The sequence below is a fragment of the Bos mutus genome, chromosome 22 (genome assembly GCF_027580195.1).
Source record: "Bos mutus isolate GX-2022 chromosome 22, NWIPB_WYAK_1.1, whole genome shotgun sequence".
Taxonomy (NCBI): Eukaryota; Metazoa; Chordata; class Mammalia; order Artiodactyla; family Bovidae; genus Bos; species Bos mutus.
In genome coordinates this window covers 47523458-47538613 of record NC_091638.1, presented here as the reverse complement: position 1 = coordinate 47538613, position 15156 = coordinate 47523458, and the positions used below count along the sequence as shown (strand labels likewise).

At 49.2% G+C, this 15156-nt stretch overlaps 1 protein-coding gene across 5 annotated transcripts in view; it reads left to right on the top strand.

Moving 5' to 3' along the window:
• Positions 1-15156, top strand: part of CACNA1D (calcium voltage-gated channel subunit alpha1 D) — a 346003-nt gene that overhangs the window by 266515 nt on the left and 64332 nt on the right. For 3 of the 5 annotated variants that reach the window (XM_070359809.1, XM_070359807.1, XM_005896471.3), the window contains 10 exons: positions 1285-1399; positions 1873-1942; positions 2787-2853; positions 3693-3840; positions 6221-6350; positions 9568-9627; positions 12285-12391; positions 14147-14234; positions 14901-15008; positions 15095-15147. In XM_070359809.1, coding sequence (XP_070215910.1) covers positions 1285-1399; positions 1873-1942; positions 2787-2853; positions 3693-3840; positions 6221-6350; positions 9568-9627; positions 12285-12391; positions 14147-14234; positions 14901-15008; positions 15095-15147 — 946 coding nt within the window. The remainder of the gene's footprint in view (positions 1-1284; positions 1400-1872; positions 1943-2786; positions 2854-3692; positions 3841-6220; positions 6351-9567; positions 9628-12284; positions 12392-14146; positions 14235-14900; positions 15009-15094; positions 15148-15156) is intronic. The other 2 variants (XM_070359808.1, XM_070359810.1) reach the window with 2 other exon arrangements.

The following is a 15156-nucleotide window of genomic DNA, read 5'->3' as shown; positions in this document are numbered from 1 at the left end:
GACAGTCTTAATAGAATCTACTCACATTTCTACCCTCTTTTTAAAGACTTGAATAGGTTAGTCAAGCATGACATCTCCTGAAGCTTGCTCATTATCAGTGCCTTGTTAGGTTGTATTTGTTGACATGTTCAGCAACCCACATGAGAGTTCAGATTGCACTGGGCGTGTGGGGCTGTGGCGTGCCTCTCCTGTCTCGGGGCCCCTGGGCTCCCATTGTCTTGCATGCAGATGGCCTTGCATCAGCCAGAGGGAAGCATCAGTGAGAGACGGGAGTCACATTGACCTGTTTGTTGCCCTCTGATCCCTATGCTTCTCCAAAATGTACTTAACTGCTGGCAAGTAAGAAACAGGCATCTTCAGAGTATGTTTTTGTTTTGTTTTTTTTCAGTCACTCAAGGAAACTACAGAAACAGCATTATAGTAAAAGCCGAAAAGCTAGTAACTTGTCCAGTTACCTAACTTTCTACTCTTTGAAAGAAATAAAAATCAACCACAAGAGTCAAAGATACAGTCACTGTGTGACAATGCAGAAGGACAGGCCAGCACATCTGACAATAAGTTAGATGTGCTCTAGTCAGTCAGTGTGGAATGCATGAATGAGGTATTTGCAAACTTGGAAGATCGTTTCAAATGAGAAAGGCCCAGACTGCCTTGTGAGGTCATGATTTGAATAAAGCGTAGCCTTTCTTGGGGTCTTATTTTGGAGAGCACACCCCAGGTAGATAGGTTGTGGGTGTGCATGTTTTCAAAGAAAACGCAGTGCATAAAGTGAATGTAAAATGCATAAAAACGTTACATTTTTGTGACAGGTTGTTTTATGCAGTGTGTTTCATACCTATAGATACCTAGATGTATAGACACACGTGTAATACACACATGAAGGGAAATATTGGCATCTGTAGGTTTTCATGGGTTTTAGTGAATCTTAATTTTGCTTCTGGCTAGCTTATCTTCTATAGGTTCTGGTTCTTTTTGAAAAATGGGGCTCCAATCTCCTGGCTTTACCAAGTGAATATGGCACTGCTGCTGCTAAGTTGCTTCAGTCGTGTGTGACTCTGTGCCACCCATAGATGGAAACCCACCAGGCTCCTCTGTCCCTGGGATTCTCCAGGCAAGAACACTGGAGTGGGTTGCCGTTTCCTTCCCCAATGCAGGAGAGTGAAAAGCACTAGGGGACAGTCAACCTGTCACCAGCCTCTCGAGCACAGGGGTGTGACACTGCCATTGTTGACCTGGTATAACTGCATTTAGAACCATGCTTCATCCTTAACATTCTCAAATTAGATATTCTACTGAATGTCTTCTTGGCCATCGCTGTAGACAATTTGGCTGATGCTGAAAGTTTGAATACTGCTCAGAAGGAGGAAGCTGAAGAAAAGGAAAGGAAAAAGATTGCCAGGTAACCGCCTTTCCCCTGGGGAGGTTTGCTGAATGAAGGGTTTGACCCAGGGAGCCAGTCATAGGTGTGACCTGTTGGGGCTCCCATGCTGCTGCTTTGTGGGGATGGTGGCTGGCCTAAGAGGCTGACCGAAAAAGATGGACTCTTGGGCAGACCCCAGGCCCTTGGCTCTTATTCCCTTGAAGCTGAAAGTAGGGGTCACGTCCCCATGCTTAATGAATCTCTGCAGTTAATTCTGGCATCATAAAATAAATGATGCGTCCAGTGCTGATTAGCCCTTGAATGAGAATTTTAATAAGATGATCTGTGTTATGAACCCAGTGCACTGAGATGAACTGAGTGTGGGTTGTGCTGTATTCTTGCTGTTAGGGGTGTTCCCAATTAAATGGGCCACTGTTGATTCAAAATCCTGATGAGCTTTTTCTATATAAAACAGGATGGTTACTTGGTTCCTTCTGTTCTCTTCTCTGTAGAAAAGAAAGTCTGGAAAATAAAAAGAACAGCAAACCAGAAGTCAACCAGATAGCCAACAGTGACAACAAGGTATATGTTACATTTTCCACTTTGTTTCCAAATCATTTTGTTGATATCACCATAAATGTATCGCCTTTATACCATGACAGTGTTGTGGGTGCTATTTTAGAGTGAAAGCGTGGCACCCCATCACAGATGCTGGCTCTCCAGGAGTGTCTGCATGAAGTGGAGCACTTAACTGGTTGTTAACAGTATTTCAGACAGAGAGCTGGTGTGATACATATTTAACTGGTCTCACACCTTATTTTTTCTTGATTGGAATGGTGTGGGCACATCTGACCAGTGTCCCTATCTTCTCGGTGGGGATTAAAATCAAAGATTGGTAATAGATGTCTGTCCCTGGGAGGTGGGGGTGGGGGTGTCTCAGGATCAGAGGGTTTGGGCACTCAGGGCCCTACTGTGAACACTCAGGCACTGTGGCAGCTGTGGATTTTTCCTGAATTTGTTGATTTATTCACTGAGTCAGTAAGTCCTTTCTCAGTGGCGATGGTGTGTCAGATACCAGGGATCAGGAATGACCAAGAGCAGTGAGATCTGCGCTCACATGGGGCTCGCAGTCTGGCGAGGAGGCAGGAACCTGCGAGGTGGTTCTCATGTAGCGCGTGCTCCAGTGCTGGCTGGCCATGGCTGGCTAGGGGGGACACCAGTTTGCTCCTCATCTGCTCTCAGGCTTTCTCTCTGAAGCAGGAGCATCATCTGGGGGTACCTGCTCTCCTGACACACTCACACAGCACCCACTTTGGAGATCACACCCCTACCCCGGGCTGAATGGCAGGGTTAGGTCTTTAACTGCCCCTCTTGAGTCCACTGAAGTCAGAGTCTCCCTCCTCCCAAGACTTCTCTGTCCTCCCAGGTTACCATCGACGACTACAGAGAAGAGGATGAGGACAAGGACCCCTACCCACCCTGTGATGTGCCAGGTATGCGGCGGACACCAGAGATGGACGCTGAGCTCATGAGTAATGTCCTCACACTGATCAGCGCCTGGGTCTGTGGCCAGCCCAGCTGGGCACACGCAGGGCTGCCGGGGCTGCTGAGGCCAGAGATTCGGTCCCCTTGTGGGCTGGTTAGCTCAGGTTTTTCTCGGGCGGCTTAGGGAACCCAGACACCAGGTGGTGGGGAGAGAACACAGATGTGGAGCAGGGCGCGTGCAGCCTGCACTGGGTATCTCTCTAGGAGGCAGCCAGTGGCCGAGACTCACTGGACACTTTCACCTTGACTGGGGATTTGACGGGCTGCTGGAGGGAGGTCCTGTGGAGTCAGGGAGCCTGGGAGACTGCGGGTGTGTGACTTGAAACCCTGCACAGTTTATCAGGCTGAAGCTGAGTGTGGAGGTTGCTGGGGAAGCAGCCAGGTGCTGGGGGCTGGCACCTTCACCTGGTGCTGGGGCCTCATTCCCACAAAGGGACACACTCACCAGATGAGAGCGCTTCTCAGCCCCAACCCACACACTATCAGTTCATATTTGGAAGGTTTTGATTAATGTAGCCCACCTTGTGTCCATGGAATGTTCCAGGAAGGAGTAGTGGAGTGGGTTGTCATTCCCTCCTCCAGGGGAATCTTCCCAACCCAGGGATCAAACATGGGTCTCCTGCATTGCAGACAGATTCTTTACATCTGAGCCACCTGGGAAGCCCTGTGTAAGCTGATACACATTGTTAAAGTTTAAGCCACATTTTCATGTGAAATTGAAAATGAGCGTTCAAACACAAATGCAGTCCTTATTTCATGCCTATAAAAAAAAGTATCTCCTTTAAAGTAGGTGAAGAGGAAGAGGAGGAGGAAGAGGATGAACCTGAGGTTCCTGCTGGCCCCCGTCCTCGCAGAATCTCTGAGTTGAACATGAAAGAGAAAATCGCCCCCATCCCGGAAGGGAGCGCTTTCTTCATTCTCAGCAAGACCAACCCGTAAATATCCCCTTTCTAGTCACGTGGCTGCCCCATCTCCCCCGGATCCTGCAGAGTGCTTGAGAGTGGCTGGGGGCCAGGGGTAGGGGGGCAGACAGTGCAAGGGAAGATGGTTCACAGCCCCTTTCTGTGCCTAAGTGTTGAGGCCCCACGTTCCCCCGACCCCTGTCCTGTTCCAGCTTTGCCTTTGCCCTCTTCATCTCTTCCTGGCCTTCCTGTGCTTGGACAGGGGTATAGGGGGGTGACCAGGCCTTGGGAGAAATGCTATTCCAGACCCCGCTCCCACACGCCCCCACCCTGGGACAGCAATGGTGCAGTCCTGCAGCTCTGGTATTCTGTGGGTCATCACCTGTGAAGCGTTTTCCATCCAAAGGACCCTTTCTTCGTAAGGAAGTCTTTTGCTAAGATGCTGTGGGAGATGAGGGTATTGACCAGCTTCCTGAACATCTTCACTCAGAGGCCCAGTGTAGCCGATCACTTTTCCCTATTGAGCTTGATGGCAATGTACCAGTATTGCTCAGTGATAGTTTATAAGTGGTAGCTGTTCAGTTCAGCTCCATGATAGCCTGCTTAAAATAGCATTTCTCCTGTTAAAATGATCCAGTGCTTGCCAGGAACCTGGTAATTACTCACAAGTACTCTAAGAGGAAGATGTGTATTTACTAGCTGGTTTCTAGGTTTTAAATCATCTGGGACAGAGTGAAATGCCAGGAGGAATAGATGGCTCCTAGAAAGGTTGCTGGAATTGCAGAAGCAGTTCTGGGCTGTCAGAGGAGAAATCTGTAAATTCTCAAGCTCCAGGGAGACACAGGGAGAGGCAAGGTGGGAACAGTTCTTACGGAGTTGAAGATCAGATAGTAATCTATTTTTTTTATGGTCCATTTTTAAAAATCTTTTTTGAATTTGTTGCAATATTGCTTCTGTCTTAAGTTTTGACTTTTTGGCCTTGAGGCATGTGGGATCTTACCTCCCTGACCAGGAACTGAACCTGCACCCCCTGCATTGGGAGGCGTAGTCTTAATCACTGAATCTCTAGGGAAGTCCCTGGATGGTAGTTTTTATAGCTCATCATTGTTGAGAGTTTGCATATCTCTTTTAAAAAGTTATTCAGCCTCCTCACTGACCCCTGCAGCTCACTGTGTCTGCTTATACGGGAGGAATGAATTCCATTTGCCCCCAAAGCTTTGAGCACTTCTTGCCCTCACAGCACTGTCAGGCTTTCCCCAGCTGCTGACAGCTTGCCGGCCCTCCAGGGACCACAGCCAGGCATTCAGCAGCCCCAGGGAGAAAAAATGAAACAAGACATCACCTTCATATAAAGTTGACTTCTGGTTTTTAAAGTGGAAAAAACTTTTCAAAGGAAAACCTGCATGTATTCTGTAGACAAAAAAACCAACAGTGAAGTTCTGAAGTCAAATACTGAAGTTAAGGGAAGTCAGACATTAACTACACTAAGTAGTCTGGGATGTTGTCAGGGGCATCAGGAGAGGCTCTGACAGCCTGCGGTGCTGTTGTGAGAGTCAGGGCTGGGTTGCTGGGCACGTGCTACCCTCCTTGTTCCATGGGACCGGAGGAGCCTGCGATGGCTCTGCCCCACCGGGTGCAGGGAGATGCTTGTGAGATTCTTATATGATGATGTGACTTCCACTTGACTTTCTCAGAAGCACTTGTTGTGGGTCAGCTGCCCCCAGAATAGCACTTCTGACAGGATGTCCACACAGCAGGAGAGTACACCCAATCTCTCTCCCTGAGGTCAGGTCAGGATGCAGCCAGCCTGGCTGCTGGGGTCACCCCTGTTCTGTGTGAGTTTCTACGATGAACTCTGACCTCAGTCTCTGTTTCAAGGCAGGAAAAGGGAGCTTCTGGGCTTCATGTTACAGTGGGGAGGTGTCACCATCAGACTTGGATTGGAAATATGCCCTGGTCCCCTACTAGCTGAGTCACCTTTTTGGGGACTTGCGGGTGGCAATACCATGGGGCTTCTGAGAGTTTAGCTCCCTGACTAGGGATTGAACCCTGGCCCTTGGCAGTGAGAACGCAGAGTCCTAACCACTGGACTGCCAGGGAATTCCCATAGCTGGGTCACCTTAAGAAAGTTCTTTCACAAGCTGAAGCCTCAGTTTGTTCACCTTTAGAAGGGTGGTGTTCCTGCTTTTCAGGACGCAGTGAATGGTCTGTGGGGCTTGTCCACACAGAACCCTCAGGGTTTCAGGGAAAGAATGGTCTGGTGGTCCCAGTTTGCTGGGTGGGGCTTGGGTGGCATAGGGACAGCGGTCCTCCACCTGGTCCATCACCATGGAGTGGCCCCAGCATGCTGAGAGCGCTGGCTGGTGGGCTCGGGCCCTTCCAGGGTTCATCCATGCGGTGGCTCTTCCTGCAGGATCCGCGTGGGCTGCCACAAGCTCATCAACCACCACATCTTCACCAACCTCATCCTCGTCTTCATCATGCTGAGCAGCGCCGCCCTCGCCGCTGAGGACCCCATCCGCAGCCACTCCTTCCGGAACACTGTAAGCCCCCAGCGAGGGTGTCAGGGCGGACCCTCCCACCCCCAGTCAGCGCTGGGCTCGCAGGCAGAGGCCGGTGTCCAGGCAGGGCCTGCAGGGGCTACGAGGGTCAAAGCTCATGTGGGCCCCTCCTTCCCCTGAAGGCATTTTATGCTGCAGATTTGTCAGTGCCAGAGAGATTTTTTTGTTATGGGCACAAACCTTTATTGAATCATATATTTTATACCTCATTTCAGATACTCTGCAGTAACAGTGTATTCAGGAGCCGTGCTTCTCTGCATCGCTGCCGACATTTTGATTCCTCTTTTCCCCTCCTCAAATTCATGTGCACACCTGTTTTGAGGTTTCCTGCTTGTGGCAGCATCCAGCAGAGAGAAAAGAAAATTGAAACCTGGTGTGTCACATGCCTAGGGGGCTCTTACTTGGGGTTGGCAGGAAGACTTATATGGACTCAGATTCACACAGCTACTGTTACTGATGAGAAATACAAGTCAGGGAGATGGCAGATGGGGACCTGAGGCATTCAGCGGAGAAGAATGAAGCCTAGGTTAGTTTGGGCCAGTAGGTGGCTTTTCAAAGAGAAGAGAGGGTTTAATCTTCTATTATTAATCAGTTTTCAAAGTTCAGGGCTGACTCCCTTGCCTGGCATCTGTGTTGGGCAGAGACTGGTACCTAAGTCAGTTCTTGCCTGGGCAGGTCAGTCTCAGCAGGTCAGCCATAAGCACTGAGAGCAATCCAGAGGCAAGACAGCTTCACAAGACGGTAGCCTGTGGACTGCCAGGCCTTGATGCTGTAGCGCAGTTTCAGCTGATCTCCCAGAAAGCCGCCTGGGGAGGCAGGCCCACCAGTGTGCGAGGCTGTCAGGGGTTGCTGCCTTGCCCTTGTGGTGCCTCTTTCTGTACAAGAGACTTTTGAGATTTGTGGATTTAGACAAGTCACCAGATCAGTGCCCCATGACTTCAGTTGTGACAACCAAGCCCTGTGCTGTCTTTCCATTTCCCGTGCTTTTGGTTTGAAGCCTGGCAAACCCAATCTCTGAGACTGATGAGATAGTGGGCATCCTGATATGAAGATGAAAAGATCTTCCCCTCAAAGCATGGTTGGGTGACGTAAAGATGGAGCCCTGAGCCTGTCTCAACCTGTACCCAGGGGTTACAGCTTTTGTTAAGGTTCCTGAGGTCTCTATCTAAATGCTCAGATGGAATAAAGCACAACAGGGTGTCATCAGTTCCATCATAAAGATGAGACACAGAGAGGGAAAGCTGTTTAGGGAAAAAGTACCATTGTGTGACAGACTAGGTCACAAACTGATCCTAGAACACAGATTGACCAAGAGTTTGTTTACCTGCAGGCCTCATATTCTAGTTTTTATTGTAATTACTTCCCCATGGGTTTATTTCCCTGCTGCCTTTTCCAAGAAATGTTATTGTTCTTTTTAAATAGATGTTCACATGAATGTGTGTCTTGCTTTTAAAAATATTGCACTGTTTATATTTGACTGTGGTCAGAACAGTTAGCATGAGCTTTTCCTTAACAAATTCTTAAGGATACAAGACAGTATCCTTAGTTCTGAGTACCATGTTGGACAGCAGATCTCCAGAGCTTACTCACCTTATGTGGGGAACTTTATGCCCATGTCCACCTGCCCCAGCCCTAACAATCACCCTTCTGCTTTCTGTCTGTGAGTTTGATTACCTTAGATACATCATATAACTGAGATCTAGCAGCGGGTTGTTTTTTTTTTTTTTTTTTAACCTTAGCTGAGTTATTAGTGAAAAAGAAAAAGTAGGCAGAGTGAACAGAGAGCAACCTGAGTCCGAGAGCCTTGCCCCGCGATACCAGGCCGGGTTGTTGGCTTGCCAGAAGCTGTGTGTTTCTTGGCGCCCCACCCGCTTTCAACACACACAGAAACCTGCTGTGACCTTGGAGGGGATAAGGGTGAGGGACAGGGCTCCTTGTGGGCAGCCTCCGTGGTGTCCTGCGAAAGACCTTTAATTGGCTGGACAGAAACACAGTTATACCAGAAGTGTTCCAGCAAAATTTATAAATCCCCAAATGGAAGCAGTTTGGAAAATGAATAATGCTGTCTGAAGAGAGAACTTCGGGGAGGACAGCTGGCCTTTGAAGCAGAGGTTCTCGTCTTAGTCTCATAGCAGTGAGGACTCCCCTGGGGTGGGTCCCACATGCACACAGCAGGGCCCAGGGCTCTCGACCAGCATCTCAAAGGCCTGGCCCCATGCCAGTGATGCAGAGACTGGTCGCCTGGCCTGAGCAGCTGCCTCTGTTCTCAGCATCTGCATCTGGGAAATGAACGGAGTCGGCCTGAGTGGGCTCCACGGGTTACCTTCCAGCGCTGGTCTCTTTTGTTCCCCCAAACTGTACAGCCCAGTTGTCGTGAAGATAAGCAGCCAAGGTGGCCGATTCCACTGGAGGGTCCCAGCTGCCCTGTGCGTGGCTGAGGACTTCCTGTGAGCCTCCTTAGTTGAGGCCTGCTGCCGTCCACCTGCCCTCCCTCCTGCCCCCCAGATCTGTGGAGAAGCAGGGACCCTAGAAGGGGAGACAGGACTGTAGCGGCTATAATGTCGGTGGTATTTGGGGGAGTGCTGATAAAATGGGCCCAGCAAGGAGAAAACCTGCCTTGAGGGAGAGAGTGCAGCGTTAGACACAGAGCAGCGGGCGGGTGGAAGAGGATCAGTGAAACTCTTCCTTGCAGATTTATCCAGCCCGGCGCGTCAGTGGAGGAAGGTGTTGGCTCCCTGACTGAATGGGTGGAAATTAGAAGGGGACACAAGACCCCCTTTGATGCCACTTATACCTTTGTTTACATTTTCCCTCCAATCTGAAGCTCAGCAGGAGGGCAGCGTATTTCATTCTACCAAAAGGGCAGTTAAGGATCTAAAATGTGTGTGAGACTAATTAATCTGACACCACAAGTATCTTATCAGCATCGTGTGCCGATGAACAAAGGTTATTAATAAAACACTTTGCTAAGTGAGCCTCTGCTGCCCAGAACACAGGGCTGGGAGGGGAGTCAGCAAGAGTGGTCACAGGAGGTAAGTGTGCCCAGAGCTCTGATGGACCGAGTGGGGCCCTTGGAGCATCTCTGCACTTCCCTCCAGGGTGACAGGCTCCTCCCGGGATGACGGGTCTCTGAGCGCATGTGGGCTGTCGGGAGTTGTCCAGATGCCATTTTCTCATCTCCACGTGTTGTGCCTTGCAGATACTGGGTTACTTTGACTATGCTTTCACAGCCATCTTTACTGTTGAAATCCTGTTGAAGGTAACGGCTTTTTCATGGATCCTTGCATACTCTAACGCAGCAGTAGCAATAACGCTGGCAATTCTTTGTTTACCTTCCAGATGCTAGGTTATGCAGATTATGTCTTCACTGGTACTTTTGCATTTGAGATCGTTTTAAAGGTAACAGGTATCACAGGAGTGTGTTTCAGGGGCCTGCTCCTGTGTGTGACACACGGCCAAGACACGTGACGTGCTTTTGGCTATTTTCAGTTTTTGTCCTCTGTGATCAACCTCCACTTTTTTTTTTTTTTTTAAATCAAAGGATTTTTTTCCTGTAACCATTCAACCTTTTGTTGCTGTTTCTTCAAAAAACCTTTGAATGCATGTGGGAGCTACTTTGGCTTCCTAATAGTGATTGGGAATTACATTTTGCTCCTTTTTTTAGTATCTTCTGAAATTTGTCAACTGACAACCAGTCCAGTGCTGTGTGTGAACTCTCTTCCACCCTTCCTGACCTCCTGACCTTGAAGTCAGAGGAAACGCCTTCCTCTTACAGAGGAAACGCCTCTCTCATTTCTTTGACTGCATTATGTTTTCAGTGCCCGGAAATAGTAACACACTATTTTCTTGCAACAAGATTTGCAAGATACCATGGGTCTCTCTGTGTTAAGATATATATGTTTTAATGGATGGGCTTACATTTACACAAACAAAAAGAGCACCCTCTGGACAGGGTGCCCAGAATGTACTGCCCATGCATGAGCTGCCAGTCGCCATTGCTGCATGTGGTTTGCGTCCTGGTTTTGAAGGCCACCTTGGGTGAGCCAGCCTCCATTTCTATGGACTCGGAAGTCTGGAGACCCACAGCGGATATCCCAGAACCCCAGACTTGCCCAGGGGTGTGCATCCTTGAAGTCCTGGGACAGTGTGGCCTGCAGCATCTCCTGGTGGGGAGACCCTCAGGGATATGGGGACTTGTAACCACAAGTTTCTTTAAACCATGTTGGGGTTTTTGTGTGTGCATCTCAGGACAAAAAAAAAAAAAAAATATTTTCATGTAGACTACCATGGAACTTGGGCTCTTTACAAAATCTTCTGTAAAATAAAACCTCAGTTAACATTCCAGGCAATAGAGTAGTTACTTTTTGTCCTTCTCTGTCTCTCTCTTTTTTTTTTTTTGGCTAATGAAAATATTAGCACAGTACTGACCAACCAACCTCTGTTTAAACCTTTGTTAAAAATCTTCTAGATGTTTGAGTTCATTTTCCTGCCATCAGGTCAGTAAATGTGGTTGAATGTGGTCTGAAGTGAGATGCTGCCTGGATCGGTGAGCAGATTCTACCACCGTCTCCATGGTGATGGGCATCGCAGCTGAAGGCTCAGGGTGTGGGGTGCAGCAGTGCCCACCTGGCCTGTGCTCCATCCCAGGTTTTCTTTTTTGGTGATTCGCCATCTCCTCAGACTGAATTTGGAAATGTCATCCTTAGCCTGTTAGCCTGGTTAATTGAGGTTTTATTTTCCTTTCCACATTTTTAAGTTGTTCAGTGAAGTGGCTTTCAGGGCAAAGAGATACAGGTTTATTTAAAAGAAAAAAACCCCCACAATTACTACTTTTCACTTTCTATGTATTTGCCCCAGTGACTTAAATCTTCCAAATCAATCCTCATTTTGAAGAAATCTTAGAGAGTGGAAAATAAGCTAAAACAAGAGGGATTCCGAAAGTGGAGAATCTCTGAGAAGCAGCTGACATTGAAAGGCTGGTTCCTGACAGCCTGGGGAAGGTTTGAAAGGCTGTTTGGTTACTGGGTTACATTTGAAGTGGGCTTTTTGTTGTAGTTTGTGGGTCAAAGAGGATTGATTATTGGCAGTAACATGTGGTCTAGTATGATTAACTCCCAGCTCTTCCTCTCCTGTACTTATCTGAAAATTCCCCCATCTTTTTAAAAAATAAGCAGTAACTCCATGTGTTTTTCAGTTTTTTCTCTGGGGCATTTCCTCACTAAGCTCCTTACTTAGGAAGCTCAGTGAGCACCTGCAGTGTGGGCTCCGGGCACTTGGGGCGTGGCTTAGAGAGCAGATGAGGTACTCGTGGCAGCTTCTGAGCCCCACCTGGCATGTGCCAGCGTAGCTGGACTTGCAGGAGCCCTTGGAAAAGGACAGATCACTCGGGACTGTTAAGAGCAGTATGGGGCCTGGGGAAATGAAGTCAGTGTCTTTGTCAACTGTGTGTGTGAGGCCAGGGCTCCGGCACTTCTAGCCCCACTGAGAAGCCTGAGTTGGAGCAACATGGGCTGTGCTGGCATCTCAGAGGGGCTGGAACCAGAGTTTTATGGGGAAGCCAGGTTGTCTGGGCAGCGATTGCATCCTGAGAAACCTGGTCATGTGGACCACCCCTGAGACAGAGCCTTTGGACGTGCCAGTGATATAATCATATTTGAAATTTGTCATCGCCATAATGAAGTCCCAGTTGGTGTGTTCTTTTAAAATGTGTTGGGAATCAACTGCCCTTTTTTCATTTTTGAACAAAGCATTTGGTTATTACTCGGCCCTGTTGCTTTGCGTTTCTGGCTTCCTAACCCACACTTGTTCATAAAGTCATACTTCGCTCAAGATTTTGTAAAGAGCCCAGGTTTCTTTTCCCCTGGAAAGAAAAACAAAGAGAAAAAAACACTAAATCACTTACGATTCTGCTCACAGATGATGACCTTTGGCGCTTTCCTCCACAAAGGCGCTTTCTGCAGGAACTACTTCAACTTACTGGATATGCTGGTTGTTGGGGTGTCTTTGGTGTCATTTGGGATCCAGTAAGTATTCTGTGTGTGTGTGTGTGTGTGTGTGTGTGTGTGTGTGTATACACAGGACTGTTGGGCAGGCAGGTCTATGTGAGGGGCTTCCCTGGTGACTCAGATGGTAAAGAATCTTCCTGCAATACAGGAGACCCAGTTTCAATCCTTAGGTCAGGAAGATCCCCTGGAGAAGGGAATGGCAACCCACTCCAGTATTCTTGCCTGGAGAATTCCATAGATAGAGGATCCTGGAGGGTAACAGTCCGTGGGGTGGCACAGAGTCAGACACAACTGAGTGACTAACGCTTTTATAAACTGAACTGGCGTTCAGTTAACTGGAAAGCTTAATTTGCACCCACACCAGAAAGCATTGTGACAGCGCATGCTTCCTTGTGCTTCTGTTTTTCTGTTTATGCCATTTGCTGGGCTGTGCTCACTATTCTCTGATTTTTTTGTTTTGTTTTCAAAAGAGGGTGAGGGAAGTCTGAACTAGGAGGGAGGGCAGCTGGGCTCTAGCCTGGGTTCTCCGTGGGCTCTTCAGGTCCTGGGGGGCCTCCTTTCCTGAGATCTCCATTCCACTTCTGAACAGGAAGGGTAGTACGAGGTGGCCTCTTTAGCCCTTCTAGCTGGAGGATCAAAGGCTTCTTTGCTGTCCAGGATAAATCTGCTGCTGTGACCCTTTTCTTCCAGTCTCTAAAAGTTTTATCTGGGAAGGGCAAAGCTGCAAGTTAGAGCCTCGGGGCCTTTCCATGGCGTTGAGTGATTTCCAGTGGGGAATAGCCGCAGCTTGCCGTATCTGGGGGCGTGGGGCAGAGGCTCCAGTGGGAGCGTCTGGGGGGGGGGCCTTGCTTTCCTGTGGACTTCAAAGCACTTCTGCTTGGGTGCTGACCACCATTTTCTCCATAGAAGAGCCCTGTGTGCACACGGCCTCTGAACTAAAGGTGAATAAGAGGCTCTGTCCCCATCAGAAGATGAGGACCCCTGCTGAAGCTGCCCTGTGCTAACCCTCTCCCTCACCTCCCTTCAGTGCCCAGTGTGGGGAGCCATGTAGCTGTAGCCTAAACGGACATTCTCAAGAGTATCTCTGCAGCTCCCGGGGGCTCCCGGCTGTGCCTGGCTCTCCGCCCCCACCCACTGCCTGCTGAGAGCTCGTGCTGCGGCCACACTCAGCCACCTGCCATTCTCCACCAGCCGCAGCCTCCCTTCTAGGGCCTGAGCAGGTGCTGCCCCCCTCGGCTGGAGCCCCTTCCCTGTTTGTCTAGGTAATTCCATCACCCCCAGGTACTCACCTGGCTATCACCTCCAGGGCGCCTTCCCAGAGCCCCACCGAGGCATGCTCCCCTGGCTGCCTTCCCTCTGTTGCCACTCCTGCACATTGGCTTGCAGTTGCCCATCTCTCCCACCCAGCAGCAGCCTCCTTGAAGGCCAGGGAAGCCCAGCATCAGAGCAGCACAGCAGGGCCTCCAAACTTAGAAAACCAAACCAGCACAACCCAGCCAGGTCACACCTAGAGTAGACATCAGGTGGGAAGAACCAGGCGCACCCAGAGTCGCATCTCTGCTGCATCAGCTGTGTGACTCAGGGCTCCGTGAGTTCTGATCCAGGACTGTGGTGGAGTTTGGATGGGAAGGAGTAGACCCGTCCTCCTGTGGGGAGAGATTGGCTCTGCTCCTTGGGGTCCCACCATCATCGCACTGCAGTGAAATCATCTCGCAGCATTTTACCAACTGTGATACACTCTGCTTGCTTTCTTTCCTCTGCTCTTTCCCTTAGATCCAGTGCCATCTCTGTTGTGAAGATTCTGAGGGTCCTAAGGGTCCTGAGGCCTCTCAGGGCCATCAACAGAGCGAAAGGACTTAAGGTTCGGATTCCTCCTGAGGCTGGACTAGCTTTGGTCAGGGTTAGCTGTCATCATCGACTTTCCTGGGCCGGAGCTTGGCTGAGGCCTGATGGATTTTTCAAGTGGGTTTTGGCTTAGAAAGAACATTTCTAGTCAATGAGGCTACCCCTCCCAAGTGCTGGTAGCATTTTAAAAATTGCTATTTTAAAATTTTTGTTAATTTAAAATATTTTTCTTTATCTGACGACTGTCATACTTTATTACTTTTTTCATTATAAATAGTATTCCTTTGGGTATAGTTCAGTCTTTAGCTCTGTTCTTAGGGAGTTTGTACAAAAGGCCAGAGGGTTAACATTTTCCCAAGTCATCTTATGGGGTACATAAGAAGGGCTTGTGTGCCAGCTACTGCTGTGCCCCATGGCTCTTCTTCTACCCTAAGCTCACTGCTTTCAAGGAAATCAAGGAGCAGCTGCTTACAGGGCGTCCCTCCCAAGTGGCCACGATGCACTGAGGGGAGCTCGCCATAGATCACTACCTGCAAGGCAAGGCATAGAGGACTGTCAAGTAGGAAACGCATAGAAAAATGCACGTAATCATAGAAAATCTTGGCTGATATTAGTTCACCCTGCGGCTAAAATAGCACAGGCAAGTAACAGCCCCCTGTCCGCTCCCCGCCCCTTTCCCCAGCATGTGGTCCAGTGTGTCTTCGTGGCCATCCGGACGATTGGCAACATCATGATCGTCACCACGCTCCTCCAGTTCATGTTCGCCTGCATCGGGGTCCAGCTCTTCAAGGTACAGGGCAGGGCCCTTGAGCACGGAGCCGAGCCCGTCTCTTCAGGGGGAACCAGAGTTTGACTGCCTGTCTGTTTTGTGTCCAGGGAAAGTTCTATCGCTGCACAGACGAAGCCAAAAGTAACCCCGAAGAGTGCAGGTGAGTGTC